Here is a 21,444-nt window from a genome sequence, read left to right as displayed (position 1 = left end):
GAATCAGATCAGACCGACTCCCAAGCTCATCCTGTGTGTGCTGCGCTAAGACCAAGCAGACAGACCGGCTGAAGGCACTAACTCTTTCCTCACTTCAGTTAACTTAATACACAGCTCGGCAGGTGAAAAACACAATGAAGGGAAAAGTCTGAGAAACACTCTGCAAACATGTGGAACAGGCAGGAAGTAGTCAGCAAGCACAGGTTAGGGTGCGCTTAGCAAAGGAGGAAGAAAGGAGAGGCCCCAGATGGATGAAGAAACGGCCTGGGCAGATTTTAACAGTAGAAACGGGCGGGTGGTGGCGTTGCTGAGTGTGAAAATCAGCGAGAGGGACAGTCAGAGAAAGATGAGACACACTCACTCCCAAGGGCTGTTGGCCCACGCACGGCAAACCTGCAGACACAGGGACCATGTCTATCCTCTGCCCTCTAAAACGCAGCCCCTTTCCCATGTTCCATTCCACTCTCCTGCGTCAACTACTCCAGATCCCGGGAGAGCCAAAGGTTCAAACCCAGGCTTCGTTCATCAGATTCCTCTCTGACCTCCAAGTGGCCAAGAAAAACAAAGACCCACATGTTTGTAGAAATAATACTTAAATAAATAATTACTTAACTGAATATTAGGAAAGAAAGAGTGGAACATGCAGCCACATAAAGCTTCTCTATATGAAGACATCTTAAGGCTGAAATACAAAGGGCCTGTGTTGCGGCGTGGTGAGTAACGTCACAGCCTTCGATGCCGGCATCCCCAGGGCGCCGGTTTGAAATCCGGCTGTTCCACTTCCAATCCAATTCCCTACTAACGGCCTGGGAAAAGCAGCAAATGATGGCCCAAGTGTCTGGACCCCTGCCACCCACGAAGGAGACCTAGAGAAAGCTCCTGGCTTTGGCTTGGTCCTGCCCTGGCTATAGCAGCCATCTGGAGAGTAGTAAATAAACAGACAGAAGACCTCTCTCGTCTTCCCTTCTCTCTCTGTAACGCTGACTCTCAAATAAAAAAATCATTCTTTAAAAAAAAATTTTAAGTTAAAATGCAGAAGTTCAAATATAGTTTTGTCTATTATGACAAGAAAAGCAAATAAAATTAATATAGAGCATTCACAATGAGAAAATGAGGCACAATTAAAAATTCAAACTTAACAACTAGTAATTAATGACATAAACATTAAATAGATAAAGTATAGACTGATAACCATGTACTTTTTTGGAAAATACATTTTTTGAAGATTTATTTGTATGGTAGAGTGGCCAATGGCGAGGGAGAGACAGAAAGAGATCTTCCATCTGCTGGTTCACTCCCCAAATAGCTGCAACAGCCAGGTCTGGTCCAGGACAAAGTCAGGAACCAAGGGCAGAAGGGGCCAGCACTGTGGAGTAAAAGGTTAAGCCTCCACCTGCAGCACCGGCATCCCATATGGGTGCTGGTTTAAGTCCAGACTGCTGCACTTCCAATCCAGCTCCCTGCCAATGGTCTGGGAAAGTAGTGGAAGATGGCCCAAGTCCTTGGCTCTGCACCCACATGGGAGTGTGCCAAAAAAAAAAAAGTGAAGTAGCCAGGACTCAAACCGGTGCCCAATAATACAAAGCCAGTGAGCAGGCAGCAGCTTTATGCACTACACCACACTGCCACACTGGCCCCCTAAAATAATGCTTTATATTTTTTTAAAGATGTATTTATTTATTGAAAGGCAGAGTTACAGAGAGAGGGAGAGATAGAGATCTTTCTTCCACTGGTTCACTACCCGAATGGCCACAATGGCTGCAGCTGGGCAGATCCAAAGCCAAGAGCTATGAGATTTTTCTGGTCTCCCATGTGGGTGCAGGGGCCCAAGGACTTGGGCCATCCTCTACTGCTTTCCCAGGCCATAGCAGAGAGCTGGATCAGAAGTGGAACAGCTAGGACTTGAACTGGTGCCATATGGGATGCTGGCACTGCAGGTGGCGGCTTTACCCACTACGCTGGCCTCTGGATCCTAATTTTACATTCTCTTCACATTAGTCTACAGCCATTACATACCAAACCCATTGGCTCTTATCTAAAATATCTTTGCTTTAAGGCTACATAATTATTTTTTAACCTGGAAAGAATAAAACAGACTACGAGTCTCCGCTTCTACTAACACAGAGAATTTATAAGCCAGATGAAGTCACACTTTCTGTGCTGTGTTATAGAGTTAGCCTGCTCCTCAGTACCTAGGACAGCGCCTGGCACACAGCAGCTCTCAAATTTTTACAGATGAGTTTGTCAAATTGTTAAGAGTGAACTCTCCCCTGGGATGTGAGTACGGTCACACATTTTTTCTTTAGAGCTTTGGAATTTTGTGAATGATTTCTCAAATTTTTTCTTGTATCTGGACAACACTGGGTGGAAGTCTATAACCCATTCATAATTTTTTTAAAAGGTTCTTTTCTAATTTATTTGAAAGGCAGAGACAGAGAGTCATCTCCCAACTCCCCAAATGCCAGCAACAGCCAGCAAAGCCAGGAGCCAAGAACTCCATCCAAGTCTCCCAAGTAGATGACAGGAACCCAAGTACTTGAGCCACCATCTGCTGCTTCCCAGGTACCTTAGCAGGGAGCCAGAACAGAAGCCGCTCAGCCAGGCACCAGATATGGGATGTGGATGCCTCAAACCGGTGCCCATGTGGGACGCTGGCGTTGCAGACAATGGCTGCACCACAATGCCAGCCCTGAAAACGACAACTTAAAAAAAAAAACAACCAGTACTGAAATGTAGTAAAAGAGAAAGTAAGTCTCAAGTTCAAAATTTCCCATGTTATCTTACTGGTTATGAGCAGAAGAGAAGGGCAGGCCTTTGGCACAGTGGTGAACACTGTGGTGTGTGTGGAACACCTGTATGCCCTATCAGAGGGTCTGGGTTCAAGTCCTGGTTCTGCTTCTAATTCCAGCTTCCTGCTAATGCATACTCTAGGTGACAGCAGGTGATGGCTCAAGTCCTTAGATCGCTGCTACACACATGGGAGACCTGGATTGAGTTCCTGCCTTCTGGCTTCAGCCTGGCCCAGTAATAGTTCTAAGAGGCATCTGGGGGGCCAGCGCTGTGATCCAGTGGGTTAATGCCCTGGCCTAAGGCGCCAGCATCCCATATGAGCGACGGTTCAAGACCCAGCTGCTCCACTTCCAATCCAGCTCTCTGCTGTGGCCTGGGAAAGCAGAAGATGACCCAAGCCCTTGGGCCCCTGCACCCCTCGTAGGAGACCCGGATCGGCGCAGCTCCAGCTGTTGCAGCCAGTTGGGGAGTGAACCATCGGACAGAAGACCTCTCTCTCTCTCTCTCTCTCTCCCCCTCTCCCTCTCTCTCTCTCTGCCTCTCCCCTCTCTGTGTAACTCTGACTTTCAAATAAATAAATAAATCTTTAAAAAAAAAATAAAGAGGCAATTGGGGAGGGAACCAGCAGATAGAAGACCACTCTTTCAAATAAAATGAAAAATAAAAAAATATTTTTTTGTAAATTTATCCTTAAAAAATCAGGATAGGGGCTGGCGCCATGGCGCAGTAGGTTAATCCTCTGCCTGAGGCACTGGCTTCAATATGGGCACTGGTTCTAGTCCTGGCTGCTCCTCTTCCAATCCAGCTCTCTGCTATGGCCTGGGAAAGCAGTAGAAGATGGCCCAAGGGGGCCGGTGCCGTGGCTCACTTGGTTAATCCTCCGCCTATGGTGCCGGCATCCCATATGGGAGCCACGTTCTAGTCCTGGTTGCTTCTCTTCCAGTCCAGCTCTCTGCTGTGGCCCAGGAGGGCAGTGGAGGATGGCCCAAGTGCTTGGGCCCCTGCACCTGTGCACCTGCATGGGAGACCAGGAAGAAGCACCTGGCTCCTGGCTTTGGATCAGCACAGTGCCAGCCGTGGCGGCCATTTGGGGGGTGAACCAACAGAAGGAAGACCTTTCTCTCTGTCTCTCTCTCTCTCACTGTCTAACTCTATCTGTCAAATAAAATTAAAAAAAAATTTTTTAAAAAAAGAAGATGGGCCAAGTGCTTGGGCCCTTGCACCTGCATGGGAGACCAGGAGGAAGCACTTGGCTCCTGGCTTCGGAACAGCGCAGCTCCGGCTGTTGCAGCCATCTGGGGAGTGAACTAGCCAATGGAAGACTTTTCTTTGTCTCTACTTCTCACTGTCTGTAACTCTACCTCTCAAGTAAATAAATAAAAATCTAAAAAAAAAAAAAAAGAGGCAGGATATTATTTTGTAAACAAAGAACAGAAGAGAAAAAGTAGCTAAAGGAAAAAAAGAGGTCAATTTTCCTCATAAAGCAGCAAAAATAAATAAATAAAAAGATACAGACTCTGGGGCCAGTAATGGGCTAAGCCAGCACCTGCCACACTGGCTGCTCCACTTCTGCTCCCTGCTAATGCGCCTGTGAAAGCAACAGAAGATGGGCCAAGAGCTTGGGCCCTGGTGGGGGAGACCCAGATGTAGCTTCAAGCTTCCCACCTGGCCCAGCGCCAGCCACTGTAGCCACCTGGGGCATGAACCAGCAGGTGGAAGACTGATCTAACTCTGCCTTTCAAATAAATAAATCTTAAAAAAAAAAAAAAAAGAGAGAGAGAGAGATAGAGATCCTAACTTACTGCTGGTCCCCCCCTACTCGGTTTTTAAAAGATTTATTTATTTATTTATTTGAAAGGCATAAGCAGAGACAGAGAGAGAGAGAGAGAGAGTTATTTTCCTTCCACTGGTCACTCCCTAAATGGCTGCAAAGGCCGGAGCTGAGCTGATCCTAAGCCAGGAGCCAGGAGCTTCTTCCTGGTCTCCCATGCAGGTGCAGGGGTCCAAGGACTTGGGCCATCCTCCACTGCTTTCCCAGGCCACAGCAGAGAGCTGGATCGGAAGTGGAGCAGCCAGGACTTGGACCGGCGCCCACACGGCTGGCACTGCAGGCCGAGGTTTAACCTATTGCACTACAGTCCCTCCTGGCCCCCTTCTAACCCACGCTGCTCCAGGAAGGAAAGCGTGCACAACCTCATCAAAGACGGGTACTGGCTGTACGACCCCACACTGCGGGGCCGGGGCCGGGGCCGGGGCCGGGGTCAGGGTCCGCGTTTTCTGACTGCCATGACCCGGCAGCCTGACCCCCTGGGGTCGCAGCCTGGCAGTGCGACCTCCTGCCTTCCCCCTTCCCGTCCGTTCACAGCGCACATTTCTGACACCTCACTCCTCATCTGGAAGACACAAACAGTTTCTGGGCCCCTTTGGAAGAAGAGCCAAAAACACAGGACCCCGAGGGTATTATCAGCAACCAGGAAGGGAAGCAGTCCAAAGGCTTATCTAGGATCGCTGCCTGCGTGAATAATCGCTGGCGTGCAGCCGCCCTTATCGCAATGCCACAGCAAAGGCAGGCGTGCATGTTTACGGCTGAGACTTTTCCCGTGACTTAACAATCTCCCTAGTAACAAGTTGCTACAAGTAGCAGGAGAGGGGGGAAAAAAAAGCGCCTATTAAAAATAATAATCATAAAATGGCCACTTTGAAGCCCTCCTCTGGAACCGCTTGACCGAATTGCACGACCAAGTCTGTCTGCGGCGGTCCAGTGTCAGCGAAGAAAGCGAAAAAACTTTCCCGCTGATTTGATCGCATCTGAACAAAAAAAAAAAAAAACACCTTTGCAGCGCTGCCTGGCCTGCCAATCATGGCATCGCACCGCTTGTTTGTGTCGCGCTCCAAGTGGCCACGCATCGCTCCCTAACCAGGCTACCGCCCCGAACCCACGGATGCAATCCGCGACCGCCCAGCGTGATTTAGCAGCCGGCGTGAGCAACTCAGCAAAGACCATTGAGTACTTTTCACCAAAATCTGGATACTCCCGAGCTGCCCAGGGATCAGCCTCTCCGCTCCCCGCTGCCCAACCCAAAGCCCTAAGCAACCCCGCGCGGCCCGCAAACCGAGGAAGGGACACGCAAACGCACGCGCGAGCCCCGGGACCCCCCGACGGCCCGCACGAGCCCGCGCGTCGCCGCACTCCGGTTCCCTCACCGTCATACTTGGGATCCGACACCTCAGCGGGGAAGTCGATGGCGGGCGGCGGGGCCACCGCCCCCACCGCCCCCGCCCCGTCGCCCTCGGCTTCGCCCCCGCGGGTCCCGGCGCTGCCCCCCAGCATCGCCGGTCACGCGCGGGCGCCCGCGCGCGCAAATGCGGGGACCACAGCCCACCCGCCAGCTCCCCGACTCCGGGACCGCCTCCTCGCGCGTCCGGGTCGCGAGCGCCGTGCGACCCGGAAGTAGCTGCTCACCAAAGCGGAAGGCCCGCCCCAGCCGGGGAAGCTGGGCTGCCGAGGGGGCGGGCCTTGCCGCGAGCCCCGCCCCCGTCCCCTTCTAGGAGGGACAGGTGGGCTGGACAGGTCTCGGGGTGGACGTGGGCGAACGCAGGACCCCCGGGGGTGGGGGCCCTGAGTTTTCTGCGGAAGAGTCCCGGCCCTCACGTGTCACGCTGTGAGAATCGGGTGTCCGCGGAGGCTCCCCGAAATGCAGGCCCTTTGAGGATGCCGCGGCGGCTCCCGGTCATCGCGCTGTCCGCCGTGGGGAGAGCTTCGTGCGCGACCCCTCCCCTGCCCGCGGGGCCGCTGGCTCCTGAGTCGGACCCCCGCCCCTTGGCGGGGAAAGTGTCGCCCGGCACCACGTTGTCGCAAAGTCATTCTTAGGGGACTCGCGGTAACGTGGCCCGAGTAGGCGTGTTCGCCGTCCCGGGGAGACGTGTGGCATTGGGACTGGTTAAGCTGCTGGTGTGTGGATGCGCTCTCCACGGGAGGCTCCTAGCGCATGCACGCAGGTGCCAGGGCTCCAGGGGCCAGGGATGCCCCCTCCGTGCTCTGCGGATCTTCTGAGAGCAGAGCGCAGCCTCGGGGACCCTGGTGTGTCTGCTGAGGTCTCCACGCCCCGGCTTGTAAAATGCAAATACCTCAAGAACTAAACAAAGTTGAGGAAAAATGCAAATACTTCTGACCCAACAATTCCATCTTCAGGAGTTGATCCTAATGAAAACAGATTAGAAGGAATAAAAATAATATAATTGAAAAAGCTGTGCTTTGTGGCGCCGGTCATGACACTACCACAAGAAAGACAATATTACTAGATTCTTAAAAATTAATTTATTTATTTGAAAGGCAGAGTTACAGAGAAGCAGAGGGAAGGAGAGAGAGAGAGAGAGGTCTTCCATCTGCTGGTTCACTCCCCAGATGGCTGCAGCAGCCAGAGCTGCACTGCTCAAAGCCAGGAGCCAGGAGCTTCTTCCAGGTCTCTCACATGGGTGCAGGGGCCTAAGGACTTGGGCCATCTTCTGCTGCTTTCCCAGGCCACAGCAGAGAGCTGGATCAGAAGTGGAGCAGGCAGGACTTGATCTGGAGTCCATATGGGATTCTGGCACTGCAGGCAGCAGCTTTACCCGCTAAGCTACAGTGCCAGCCCCAATATTACTTGATTTTAAAAATTACAAACGTGCATACGACAGTACACTGGGCAGGCATTAAAAATACCGGTAGGCAAAGCCTAGTCCTCACCGCATTCCTGCCTTCTCTGGAAATTCCCAGGATAACCAACCAAAAGGAGAAAAAGGCAACTCATTCTGGTGGGTGTTTGTTATGAAAACAAACATTCCAGAAGATGCAATTTGTAGTAAGACTTTATCTTAGGAAGTTGTAAATTAACATTCTCTTTGAGCTACCATAGTAAATAGTATATCCAAAAGATTGTTCATCAAGGTGTAGTGTATAAGAGAAAGGCGATGAAATAAACCCATGTGACAAACAGAAGAGGCATTACTACTTACAGGGGGCCCAAGTTGTGACACCGCAGGTTCAGCTCCCACCGCGTAGCGCTGGCTCAAGGCCCAGCTAGCTCCTCACTTGGGATCCAGCTTCTTGCTAATGCACCTGGACAAGCAGCAACCAGCAGGTGCTTGGATCCCACCCACATGAGACACTGGGATGGAGTGCCTGGCTCTGGGCTTTGGCCCGGCCCACAGCTAGCCTGGCCTGGTGGTTTTGGCCATCTGGAGAAGGAAATGAACCAGTATATAGGAGAATCTCTCTGTGTCGCTCTGCCTTTCACATTAATAAATAAATCTTGGAAAGAAAATATACGCAGTCACTACAAAAACTGAGAAAGCAGCACATTCCTCCCGTGGCTTCCACGACGCACACTCCTCTGCTTTTTTCTCTGTTGTTTTTTTTTTTTTTTTTTTTCTGGTCATTCAGCTCAGTAGCCTTTGCTGAATCCTCCTTCCTCAATGTGTAACTCCTGCAGGGCTCTTACCATCGCCCTCTAGATTCTCAGAGAATAACCGTGTGCATTGCTGTCCTTCAAAAGCCACTTTTTTGGCCGGCGCCTAGGCTCACTAGGCTAATCCTCCGCCTAGCGGCGCCAGCACACCGGGTTCTAGTCCCGGTCAGGGCACCGGATTCTGTCCCGGTTGCCCCTCTTCCAGGCCAGCTCTCTGCTGTGGCCAGGGAGTGCAGTGGAGGATGGCCCAGGTGCTTGGGCCCTGCACCCCATGGGAGACCAGGAAAAGCACCTGGCTCCTGGCTCCTGCCATCGGATCAGCGCGGTGTGCCGGCCGCAGCGCGCCAGCCACAGCGGCCATTGGAGGGTGAACCAACGGCAAAGGAAGACCTTTCTCTCTGTCTCTCTCTCTCACTGTCCACTCTGCCTGTCAAAAAAAAAAAAAAAAAAAAAAAAAAAGCCACGTATGGTCTGAAAGCTCCCAAGAACAAATTTAAAGCATAAACTCATTCTCTTGGATGACTCAAAGGCGTCTCAAGTCGGTCTAAAAGGGCTCGTGATCTTCTTCCTAAAACTTGTTGTTTTTTTTTTCATTACCCCTCTTCATTCATAGAAACAGCACGCAATCCACCCATTGTCCAAGCCTATAACCTGGGAGTCAATCTTTGTCCAATATCCAAACTATATCTGGGATGCCTGTTTATCAAATTCTTAAAAAAAAAAAAAATACAGCATAAATCCTCCGCCTGCGGTGCTGGCACTCTGGATTCTAGTCTCGGTCGGGGAGCCGGATTCTGTCCCGGTTGCTCCTCTTCCAGTCCAGCTCTCTGTTGTGGCCCGTGGAAGGCAGTGGAGGATGGCCCAGATCCTTGGGCCCTGCACCCACATGGGAGACCAGGAGGAAGCACCTGACTCCTGGCTTTGGATCGGCGCAGCGCGCCGGCTGTAGCAGCTATTGGGGGGTGAACCAACGGAAAATGGAAGACCTTTCTCTCTGTCTCTCTCTCTCTCACTGTCTAACTCTGCTTGTCAAAAAGAAAGAATACAGCATAGAAACATGCAGTAGTAAACATACAGCTAACCCAAAGAGCAGCCCCGGGTGAACAATTAAACAGGAAAACGTGTACATTTCACTAGTTACAAGTAAATGCAAATTGAACAAGGGAATGTCATTTCAAAACGTCATGTCTGTGGCCAGCGCATAGTAAGATAGGCCTCCACCTGCAAGTGGGCCCAAGTGCTTGGGCCCCTGCACCCGCATGGGAGACCAGGAAGAAACTCCTGGCTCCTGGCTTCAGATTGGCGCAGCTCTGGCCATTGCAGCCATTTGGGGAGTGAACCAGCGGATGGTTCTCTCTCTCTCTCTGCTTCTCCCTTTCTGTAACTCTGCCTTTCAAATAAATAAGTAAAAATCTTAAAAAAAAATCATATTGCAGAATTAAAGTTTCTCGAGCGTTGGTGAGTGTACGAAAGAAAAGGTTAAAGAACAACTTGGTGACATTGAATGAAGTCAAATCGTCAACACGGATTCTCCTTGACCCACCTCTAGTCGGGCTGTTTTTGGTGTTCACCACTATATTGTCTGATTGTAGCAAGAGGCTTGGTAAGTCACCATACCCAGAATGCCCCATCCTGCATATCTGATCACCCCCAACATCTGATCAGGTTCCTCTTCCTCTGCCATCCCCAGGGGGATATCTGATCGCTCTGGTCTGCCTTACACAAGAATCATAGTAGGGGAGCAGGCGTTGTGGCACAGCGGGTTGGGCCGTGCTTGGGATACCCACCTCCCATGTCCCAGGTGCTCCACTTCTCATCCAGCTTCCTGCTAAGGCACCTGGGAGTCAGCAAATGATGACTCAAGTACTCTGCTGCAATAAGGGAGGCCCCCCGGCTAGGCTTGGTCCAGGTTCTTATCTCCACTCCAGAAAGAAACCAGGGAGGATACAAAGATGAACGTGAGGTGTAACAAGATTTGCTTAAAGGGAAAGTACACTGGGGCTGGCACTGTGGCACAGCGGGTTAAAGCCCTGGCCTGAAGCACTGGCATCCCATATGGGTGCCGGTTCTAGTCCCAGCTCCACTTCTGATCCAGCTCTCTGCTACGACCTGGGAAAGCAGTAGAAGATGGCCCAAGTCCTAGGGCCCCTGCACCCATGTGGGAGACCAAAGAAAGCTCCTGGCTCCTGGCTTTGGATCGACTCAGCTCCAGCTGTTGCGGCCATCTGGGGAGTGAACCAGCGGATGGAAGACCTCTCTCTCTGTCTCTACCTCTCTCTATAACTCTGTCTTTCAAATAAATCAAACAAATCTTAAAAAAAAAAAAAAAAAGGGAAAATACACACTTAGGAGGCAGTACAGGGGACCTCAAGGAGAGAGAGAGAGAGAAAATTGACGAAGTTTGGGGTCATGGTGTTTGGGGAGTGAACCAGCCCATGGAAGATCTCTCTCAATCTCTGTCACTCTGCTTTTCAAATATATAAATCAACATTGGAAAAAGGAAGAATCACAGGCCACTTCAGCCAGAAATGCCCCCCCTTAACTTGGACTTTTCCTTTTAATGATTTTCTGCCCACTGCCCCCTACCCTGTTGTTCTTTGGCTGAAAGTCCTGACTTTGTTGTAGTCAGAGTTGAACCTGACCTCCTCCCTTATTACAGAACACCACTATAGAGGCTCTCTTTAATAAACTCAGTCTTGGGGCCGGCGCTGTGGCTAGCAGGTTAAGCTACCACCTGCAATGCTAACATCTCATATGGCCACCAGTTTGAGTCCTTGCTGCTGTACTCTGTACAGGCAGAGTGGACAGTGAGAGAGACAGAGAAAGGTCTTCCTTTGCCATTGGTTCACCCTCCAATGGCAGTCGCAGCCGGCACGCTGCGGCCAGTGCACTGCGCTGATCTGAAGGCAGGAGCCAGGTACTTCTCCTGGTCTCCCATGGGGTGCAGCGCCCAAGCACCTGGGCCATCCTCCACTGCACTCCCTGGCCACAGCAGAGAGCTGGCCTGGAAGAGGGGCAACCGGGACAGAATCCGGTGCCCCAACCAGGACTAGAACCCCGTGTGCCAGTGCTGCAAGGCAGAGGATTAGCCTAGTGAGCCGCGGTGCTGGCCCCCAGTGATGCATTTTCATAAGGACTGAGCTTGGCCTGGGTACAGACACGATGCCAGGGCCTAATCTCTAGCTGCAAAGCGGGGGGAGGCTCCGTGGAGGGGGGAAGCTAAAAGGAGAAACCCCACAGCAGATTAACTGCTGAGCTTGCTTGTTTTCTCTAAGCAACACCCTGTGATCAGTAACCACAGGGCTCCTCTTCCCTTTAGTTCCTGGCATCATTCTGAACCAACAGCTGTCGAAAGCGCTCTCCCTTATATGGCTGTCACCGTAAGTCCCCTCCCTATGCCGCCCCATCTTCTAACCCCAGCCAAACCCGCCCTTCTATCTCCCAACAACAGACATGGGTTCCCATTCCTCTATTGCCCCACCCCACCAACTTTCTCAACCAATGAGAAACAGGGGGCGGGGACCTCGGCACGGCGCGGGATAAAAGGAGCTGAACGCCCAAGCGTGGCTGGCCGGCTTCCACGGCTCCCGAGACCCGGTTTCCATCAACACCTGGCTGTCTGCTTCCTTCACGTTTCTGAGTCCATCCTTCGGTGGGTCAGTGGTCTCAGGTGGGCTTCTTGCCCATACGGTTTGAATCCTGGTTGTTCCATTTCGAGTCCAGCTCCCTGCTAATGCAACTGGGAAAGCAGTGGATGATGGCGCAAGTGCTTAGGCCCCTACCACCAATGTAGGAGACCTAGAAGAAGCTCCTGGTTCCTGGCTTCAGCCTAGACCAATGCAGGCTGTGTGGCCATCTGGGTAGTGAACCAGCAGGTGGAAGACTGATCTCTCTCTCTCTCTCTCCCCCTTTCACAGTTAAAATAAATAAATAACTTTCAAATAAATAACATTGGGGAGCCTTTCAAATAAATAACTCTCTGAACACACACACACACACACGCACACACACACACGATGATTATCAAGGCTCCGCAGCCCATACAGGAATGCCTAGGGTGGTGCTCACCTCTGCTCCCCACCAGCTTTCTGTAGATGCAAATCTTGGGAAGTATTGGTTATGAATCTGGTAACTGAGTTTTTTTAACCAATGTGAAAGACCTGCATTGGGTTCTTGGCTCCCAGTTTCAGCCCCAGTCAGGTCACTGCAGGCACTGAGTAGATAGGAGCTCGCTCGCTCGCTCGCTCGCTCTCTCTCTCTTTGAGTCAGAGAGGGAGAGAGAGAGAGAGAAACTTTCATGACTGATTTTTTTTCTTTAACATGTGCATACCCAAGATTGAGTAATTCCTGCCTAGAATCCTTTTGGACACTCCTATATGTGCCCAAGGATGCATATATATAGATATTTATTGCAATAACAAATTTGGAAATAGCCTAACATTCATCAAGAGGGAAATAAATGAATAAATGTAGATGCAAATATTGTAGAACACTTGGAACAAATCAACTAATCCACATACAAGTGTACTTCTAAAAGGTGGAGGAAAATGGAATTAAAAGATAAATTTAGCGGCCGGCGCTGCGGCTCACTAGGCTAATCCTCTGCCTTGCGGCGCTGGCACACCGGGTTCTAGTCCCGGTTGGGGCGCCGGATTCTGTCCCGGTTGCCCCTCTTCCAGGCCAGCTCTCTGCTGTGGCCAGGGAGGGCAGTGGAGGATGGCCCGAGTACTTGGGCCCTGCACCCCATGGGAGACCAGGAGAAGCACCTGGCTCCTGCCATCGGATCAGCGCAGCACGCCAGCCGCGGCGGCCATTGGAGGGTGAACCAATGGCAAAGTAAGATCTTTCTCTCTGTCTCTCTCTCTCTCTCTCTCACTGTCAACTCTGCCTGTCAAAAAATAAATAAAAAATAAATTTAGTATAGTTTATTTTTCATAATATACATTTTTCCATGAACTTACTTTTTTTAACTTAAAAAAGATAACTTTAGTGTGTCTTTTAGTCCCACTTTCCAAGAACTTTCTCATGTCCCTTCACGCATCACCAGGGACATTGAAATCAACACAGCAGTAACTCTGAACTGCAGATGGCAATAATAATTGCCCTTGTTTGCTGAGCACTGTGTCGCCCCACCCCCACCACTCTGTCCTAAGTGGCTTTAAAATTATGCACCAATTCAATTCCTCATAACAAATGTAGTAGCTGGAGGCTGTAATTAACCCATTTTACAGATGAGAACCTGGAGGTTCAAAGAGAGCTTTTAAATACCTTGCCCAAGGTCATGCAACTATAGGCAGTGCAACCAGGATTTTTTTTTCACTTGTTACCTTTCATTGCTATCTATATTTTTTATAACGGCTTTATGGGTAAGTAGAGAAATAATTTATATAGCATAAAATTCATTCTATTAAAGCCTAAAATTCGGTGTGTTTTTTGAGGAGGTATCACTACTGTCTAATTTTAGAAACATTCATTGCCCCAAAAAAGAGATTCCTGAGGGGCAGAATCTAAATCCATGTGCACTATGGCTGCAAATGGAGCCCCAGAGAGTATAATGGCCATGTATATGAAATGTCGTAAATACACCCAAAAAATGTGCATTACCACATACATTTGTAGTAAAATGTTAAAATATACATGGGAATGGTCTTTGACTTTAAAAAAGTGATTACTTTTTTTAAAGGATTTATTTATTTATTTGAAAGTCAGTTACACAGAGAGAGGAGAGGCAGAGAGATGTGTTCCATCAGATGGTTTACTTCCCAATTGGCCACAACGGCTGGAGCTGCGCTGATCTGAAGCCAGGAGCCAGGAGCTTTCTCAGGGTCTCCCACATGGATTCAGGAGTCCAAGGACTTGGACCATCTTGTACTTCTTTCTCAGGCAATAGCAGAGAGCTGGATCGGAAGTGGAGCAGCCAGGACTAGAGCCAGTGCTCATACGGGATGCTTCAGGCCAAGGCGTTAACCCGCTGTGCCTGGCGCAGCCCCAGGTGATTACTTCTTGAGAGAATGGGATCAGACAGGGTGACGCTAGGAATTCAACTCTACGATGGCTATGGTTTGAATGTGATTTGTCCCCTCCAGAAACAGCATTATGGCACAGTGGGTTAAGCTGCTGCTAAAGACGTCTGCACCCTATTTGGTAGCACTGGCCAGAACCATTCTGCTTCCAATACGGCTCTGTGCTGATGTGCCTGGGAAGCAGCAGGTGATGACCTAAGTACACCCGTCTCTACCTTGGGAGACCTTGATGGAGTTCCTGGTCTCTGGCTTTAGCTTGGCCCAGCCCTGGCTGTTGTAGGCATTTGGGCACTAAAATAGCAGAGGAAAGATCTCTCTCGGTCACTGTACCTTTCAAATAAATAAGCAAAAACAATTTTTTAAGATTTTTATGGGGCTGGCGCTGTGGCTCACTTGATTAATCCTCCACCTATGGTGCAGGCATCCCATATGGGCACTGGGTTCTAGTCCCAGTTGCTCCTCTTCCAGGCCAGCTCTCTGCTGTGGCCCAGGAGGGCAGTGGAGGATGGCCCAAGTGCTTGGGCCCCTGCACCCACATGGGAGACCAGGAGGAAGCACCTGGCTCCTGGCTTCGGATCAGCACAGCGCCGGCTGTGACGGCCATTTGGGAAGTGAACCAACAGAAGGAAGACCTCTCTCTCTGTCTCTCTCTCTCACTGTCTGTAACTCTACCTGTCAAATAAAAAATAAAAATAAAAAGATTTTTATGTATTTATTTTAGAGGTAGAGTTACAGACAGAGAAGGGAGAGACAGAGAAATAGGCCTCCATCTACTGCAAAGGCCAGATCTGAGCCTATCTCAAGACAGTGAAGTAGGCAGGCATACAGGTTAAAATCAATTAGGTTTGTGAGCTGGAAGATCATGTCTTCGACACACCCCTATGTGACCTCACGCCCTACCTGATACCTTCACCACGCCCCTGTGTGACCTCATGCCCCTACCTGGCCACACCTGGGTGCCCAGCAGCCAATCAGGTTAATTAACCATGCCCCTTTGGAAGTGGGTTAAAAGCCTGGGACATGGTGTGTCTGCAACTCTCCTTCCCTGGCTTCTGGCCAGGAGGAGGCTGGCTGTAGCCCTGGGTGTCCCAAAGGCCACACGCCCTAGGCTTCCTGGCCTAGATGCTCCTCCACATGGCTGGTTCCTGGTGCTCGGTATGAACCCAGATTTACCTCTCTCCCTTAATAAAGCTCTCACTCTCCTTTGCATCTTTCTCACTAAATAAAGGCTTAAAATGCACCATGCTGCCTTGTTTATCTGTGCCGGTATTTAGAATTCTTCTCTAAATATTATGCAAGAACCCTCTCATGCTTATTAATATTGGTGATTTATTAATAAGCATATAGTGATATTGTATGAAAAAGAAAGGGATAGACAAAGAGACAGGTCCTCCATCCACTGCAAAGGCCAGATCTGAACCTATCTGAAGCCAGGAGCCAGAAGCTTCTTCTGAGTCTCCCAGGTGGGCGCAGGTGCCCAAGCACTTGGACCATCTTCTACTGCTTTCCCAGGCCATGAATAGGAAGCTGGATTGGAAGAAGAACAGCCGGCACATGAACCAGCGCCCATATGGGATGCTGACGCCAATGGCGGAGGCTTAGCCCAATATGCCAAAGTGCTCTCCCCACCTCAAATAAAAAAAAAGAAAAGAAAAGAAATTTGCATTGAACTTTAATGCTCATTATGAGATATGCAGAGGCGGGACATTTAAGAGGTGATTAGGTCTCGGCCCTCATGCACGAGTGAATCCATTCATGCAATTAGTGGATGAGTGGATTATTAGGTTATCTCAGGAGCCGGCCTGCTATAAAAGCAGTTTGGCTGGTTCCCTGGCAGACTCACTATCCCTCGCCACATCCTGCCCTGCCCCGTCCTTGTAGGGCTCTGTCAACGAGAAGGCCATCACCCACCAGATGCAGATGCACAACTGTGAGCCAAAATAAATGCTTTTTTTTTTTTTTTAACGTGCTCCCAGACTGTGGTGTGGTGTTACTGGCAGCAGAAAACAGACTAAGCTGAAAATGCTCCAGCAAACAGAGCTCAGCATGGGAGGTTGTTAACTGGGATGTCGAAACCCTGATAATGCTTTACACTATTCTTTGTGCCTTGTTGGAAGTATTTCATATTTCTTTTTCTTTCTCAAGAAAGCAAATGTATTAGTCGGGAGTCTCCAGAACAAAGAGAACCAATGGGATGTGTAGAGAGACTGATTTTAAGGCATTGACTTGGGGCAAGCACTTGGCAGAGCAGTTAAGATACTAACACCGTACATCAAAGTGCCTGGGTTTGATTCCCGGCTCTGCTTCTGATTCCAACTTCCTGCCACTGTGCACCCTGCGATGCGGCAGGTGATGGCTCAAATACTGGGGTCTCTCCCATCCTGTGTGGGAGAACTACATTGAGTTCTGGGTTCCTGGCTTTGGCTTGGCCCAGTCTCAGTTTTCACAAGTGTTTGGAGATTGAACCATCCTATGGGAGATCTCTGTCTCTGTCTCTCTCTCCCTCATATGCCCCACCCCTGTTTTTCAAATAGATAAACAAAAGAAGCTGTAACACTAGTTTTTTGGTTTTTTTTTTTTTTTTAAGAAAAATTGAATCATGTGATCATGAAGCCTGATAAATCTAAACTCTGCCGGATGGGCTGGCAGGCTAAAGACACGGGGAAAGCTGAGGTTGCATTTCCGGTCTGCAAGTTCCCTGCTCAAGGGAAACAAGTCTTTTTGTTCTCTCTGGGACTTCACTTGATGGGATGAAGCCCGTCTACATTATGGAGGCAATCACAGACCGCCCATGTAAACATCAGTGTCATCCAAAAACAACTTCACAGAAATAGCCAAATGCTTGTTGCTGGCCTGGCAAGTTGACATATACAATTAACCATCACTGCCACTGATGTGGGAGACCTGGAAGAAACTCCTTGCTTTGGCCTGGCTCCTGGCTTCAGCCTGGCCCACCTGGCCGTCATGGCTCCTGGCTTTGGCTTCGGCTGGGGCTGGGGCTGCGGTGGGGGTGGTGGTGGGGTGGTGGTAGTGGATGAACCAAGGAATGAGATCGCTATCTGTGTCACTCTTTCAAATAAATAAATCTTAAAAACAACAAAACTCCACAGCCCGTCTTGGAGTGCCTGGGTTCAAGCCAGGCCTCTGCTCCAGATTTTTCCTTCCTCCTTGGGAGGAAGCAGTTGGGGGCTTGGATACTTGGGTCCCTGACACCCCTGTGGGAGACCTAGATTGAGTTCTGGGCTCTTGGCTCCAGCCTAATTCAACCCTGACTACTCCAGACATGTGTGCAGTAAAAAAGTGGAGAGAAGATCTCTCTCTCTCCATTTCTATATTTCTTTTTTATTTATTTATTTATTTTTATTTTTTGACAGGCAGAGTAGACAGTGAGAGAGACAGAGAGAAAGGTCTTCCTTTGCCGTTGGTTCACCCCCCAATGGCCGCTGCGGCCAGTGCACCGCGCTGATCTGAAGACAGGAGCCAGGTGCTTCTCCTGGTCTCCCATGGGGTGCAGGGCCCAAGCACCTGGGCCATCCTCCACTGCACTCCCGGGCCACAGCAGAGAGCTGGCCTGGAAGAGGGGCAACTGGGACAGAATCCGGTGCCCCGACCGGGACTAGAACCCGGTGTGCCAGCGCCGCAAGGCAGAGGATTAGCCTAGTGAGCCGCGGCGCCGGCCTCTATATTTCAAATAAAAGTGAAAATAAATAAATTGTACAAAGAGCTGCCTGTGCCTCTCTTGCCAGTCTCTGCTGGTGCCACACTCGTGGCAGTCTATCAGAGCACACTGACTGGACAAAAAGCAAAGTGAGACTCACGACTGACAGAGTCACGGGAACTGGCCAGAGCAGAGGTGGAAATCTTTCCTGAGGTCATGGCCCCTGGAACAGGAGAGAGTCACCCCGAAGTAGGGCAAAAATCCAGGTGACTACATCTAGGTGACTAAACGAACAGTGGTTGGCCATTGGTCACACACATGGCCTCACCTCACACACAGCCTCTCTCCACTGATGCTGCCTGTACAGTGTAGCTTCTCCCTCACAATGAAGCCGGCACAAACACGCTAAGGCAGTCTGGGCATGCGTGGATAGATCTGCGTGTGTCTGTTTATCTCATCTCTGTGTATTTCTTTTCTAATCACCTTCCCTAGTCTCTGCCCAACCACCCCCATCACCAAGCCCCCAAAACCCAAAGATTTCCCACCAGTGTCCTTCAAGGTCAGCTTTCCCAGTGAAGGGAAGGCTTGGTAACATACAGGAAACCACCACTACTTACCAGTGACTTTGTAAAAATGTCTTATTTGAAAGACAAGACAGAGAGAGAGAGAGAATCTCCCATCTATTGCTTCATCCCCCAAAATCTTGCAACAGCCAGGGCTGGGCCAGGTGGAAGCCAGAATCCAGGACCTCAATCCAAGCCTCCCATTTGGGTAGCAGGGACCAAATTTGGGAGCCATCACCTGCTGCCTCCCAGGGTATGTATGAGAGGAAGCTGGAACTGGGAGCAGAGCTGGGACTTAAACTCAGACACTCTGATATGGGAATTGGGGATCCCAAGCAACACCCTAACCACTAGGTCAGACTGACCTCCAGTTACCGTTGAGGCCTCCACCTTCAAGGAATGTACAAAACTGATGTTTTTAAGGACTTGTTTTATATATATATATATATATATATATATATATGCATATACACACATATATGTGTTTTGAAAAAACTGTAAGGTATAAGATTTTTGGCAATGTTTTAATAATTTTATTAGAAAATGAAAAACTTGGGGCTGGCGCTATGGCGCAGTGGGTTAACACCTTGGCCTGAAGCGCTGGCATCCCATATAGGCGCCAGTTCAAGACCCAGCTGCTCCACTTCTGATCCAGCTCTCTGCTATGTCCTGGGAAAGCAGCAGAAGATGGCCCAAGTCTTTGGGCCCCTGCATCCATATGTGAGACCCAGAAGAAGCTCCTGGCTCCCGGCTTTGGATCGGCACAGCTCCGGCTGTTGCAGCCAATTGGGGAGTGATGGAAGACCTCTCTCTCTCTCTCTCTCTGTCTCTCCTCTGTGTAACCCTTTCAAATAAATAAATAAATCTTTTTAAAAAATGAAAAACTTTATAATAATAAATAACTGGTGCCTCTCAAAATTTCCATTGAACATAAACTAAGTTACACAGAAGTACAGCATGGGGCCGGCACCCTGGTGCAGTAGGTTAATCCTCTGCCTGCAGCACCGGCATCCCTTATGGGCACCGGTTCTAGTCCTAGATGCTCCTCTTCCCATCGAGCTCTCTGCTATGGCCTAGGAAAGCAGTGGAAGATGGCTCAAGTCCTTGGGCCCCTGCACCCGCATGGGAGACCTGGAGGAAGCTCCTGGCTCCTGGCTTTGGATCGATGCAGCTCTGGCCATTGCAGTCATTTGGGGAGTGATCCAGCAGATGGAAAACCTTTCTGTCTCTCCCTCCTTCTGTAACTCTATCTCTCAAATAAATAAAAATCTTAAAAATTTATTTGAAAGACAGAGTTACAGAGAAGCAGAGACAGAGAGAAAGAGATCTTCCATCTGCTGGTTTACTCCCCAGATGGCCACAATGGCCAGAGCTGTGCTGATCTGAAGCCAGGAGTCTGTAGTTTCTTCTGGGTCTCCCATGCAGGTGCAGAGGTCCAAGCACTTGGGCCATCTTTTACTGCTTTCTCAGGCCATAGCAGAGAGCAGGATTGGAAGTGGAGCAGCCAGGACTCAAACCAGTGCCCATGTGGGATGCCGGCACTGCAGGCAGTGGCTTTACCTGCTACACCACAGTGCTGCACAATTTTTTAAAATTTTTTTATTATTTATTTTTATTTGAAAGAGAGAGAGAGGAGAGAGACAGCGTGTATGAGCACAAGTCCACTGGTTCCCCTCCCAAATGCCTGCAAAATCCTAGGCCAGAAGGCAGGAGCTCCACCCAGTCTCCCAGGTGGCAGGGATCCAGCACTTGGGCCATCACCTGCTGCCTCCCAGACCCATTAGCAGGAAGCTGGGAACCAGCTTTCTGACACTGGACGTGAGTGTTAGGGGTGGCGTCTTAACTTCCCTGTCCAATCCCTGCCCCTAAAATCACATTTCTTTTGTGCTTCCCTGAATGTTTAATGCTCGTATTCTCATAACCCTCAAGTCAACACCCAGAAGGGGAATTGTATTTCTAGATTTATTTAAAAGCCATTTATGACAGTGTTCTCAACACTTAAGCTTTTCTAAATAATAAAGAACATATTGACATTTTCTGACCACACTCATCCTAAAAAAAAAGCTTCGAGAATAAAGTTCTCTCTCTACCATTACACCCATCGATCCCAGTTAGAGTTCCCAGCTAATATCATTCCAGATCTATCAATTTACACTCATCTATTGTTTTGTGATTCACTGAGTCTGAGCCACAAAATAGTACTCGAGTGTGTGTGTGTGTGTGTTTGAAAGAATACATGTTTTCCTTCACCTTGAACTTTTTTTTTTCTTTCCACTCCAAAAATGTGGGCGAACTTTCCAGGTTCAATTTTTTCCCGGTTTGTTAACAGCGCAGTTAGGTCCAAGCCTGGGTATCCCACAGGAGAATCAGCCATTTCCCTGTCTGAATGGAAATCAAGCGTCATCGATATGCTCAACAATTCTCCACGCAGCACCTTGCCTCGGTTTTCAGTTTTACCGGGAATTCTGCCCCACCCAGGCGCGCTTCAGACCTGCGCCTCACTTATCCACGTGCGGAGGAGGTCCTGATGCCGCCTCCCTCACAGTCTTGGAGGACTCAATAAATCGATATATTTAAGGCAGGCTCGCGGCAACCGTTCGCTCATGCTGTTTCTCTTTGCTTGGTCTTCAAGGAGAGTTGATTTTAGTTGCGGTGCCCTGAGTGACGCCCTTCCCGTCAGGGTAGCTGTGAGCCGCGGGTGGGCGTGTGTCGGGGGTACGGGGGTCCTTCCCCTGACACCCGTTACTCTCCTGCTCGAAAGTGACAATCCTCCCTGCACCGGCTAGGACTGAGGTGAACTCCACACACACACTTTTCCAAAGCGGAAGCCAAGCTCTCGCCGGGGAAGTCGATGGTAAGCGGCGCGACCACAGCCCCCACCCCGCCATCCCAGGCCACAGCCCCAAAAGTCATCTCCCTCGGCGCGCCGCCTCCCTCCGAGCCCGCCTTGAGCCAGTGCTCGT

General features: G+C 49.9%; 1 protein-coding gene across 7 annotated transcripts in view; it reads right to left on the bottom strand.

The window, feature by feature from the left end:
• EIF2AK1 (eukaryotic translation initiation factor 2 alpha kinase 1) overlaps positions 1-6,657 on the bottom strand; it is a 39,308-nt gene extending 32,651 nt beyond the window's left edge. For 3 of the 7 annotated variants that reach the window (XM_051838967.3, XM_070063733.2, XM_051838968.3), the window contains exon 1: positions 5,995-6,246. In XM_051838967.3, the coding sequence (XP_051694927.1) occupies positions 5,995-6,121 (127 nt within the window). In that variant the 5' untranslated portion in view covers positions 6,122-6,246. 7 annotated transcript variants of the gene reach the window in all.
• Positions 6,658-21,444: the final 14,787 nt, after the last annotated feature.

This window comes from Oryctolagus cuniculus, chromosome 19, assembly GCF_051225735.1.
Source record: "Oryctolagus cuniculus isolate XC-2025 breed Fujian yellow rabbit chromosome 19, ASM5122573v1, whole genome shotgun sequence".
Classification (NCBI taxonomy): Eukaryota; Metazoa; Chordata; class Mammalia; order Lagomorpha; family Leporidae; genus Oryctolagus; species Oryctolagus cuniculus.
The sequence above is the reverse complement of the archived record's forward strand: the minus strand, read 5'-3'. Positions and strand labels throughout refer to the sequence as shown.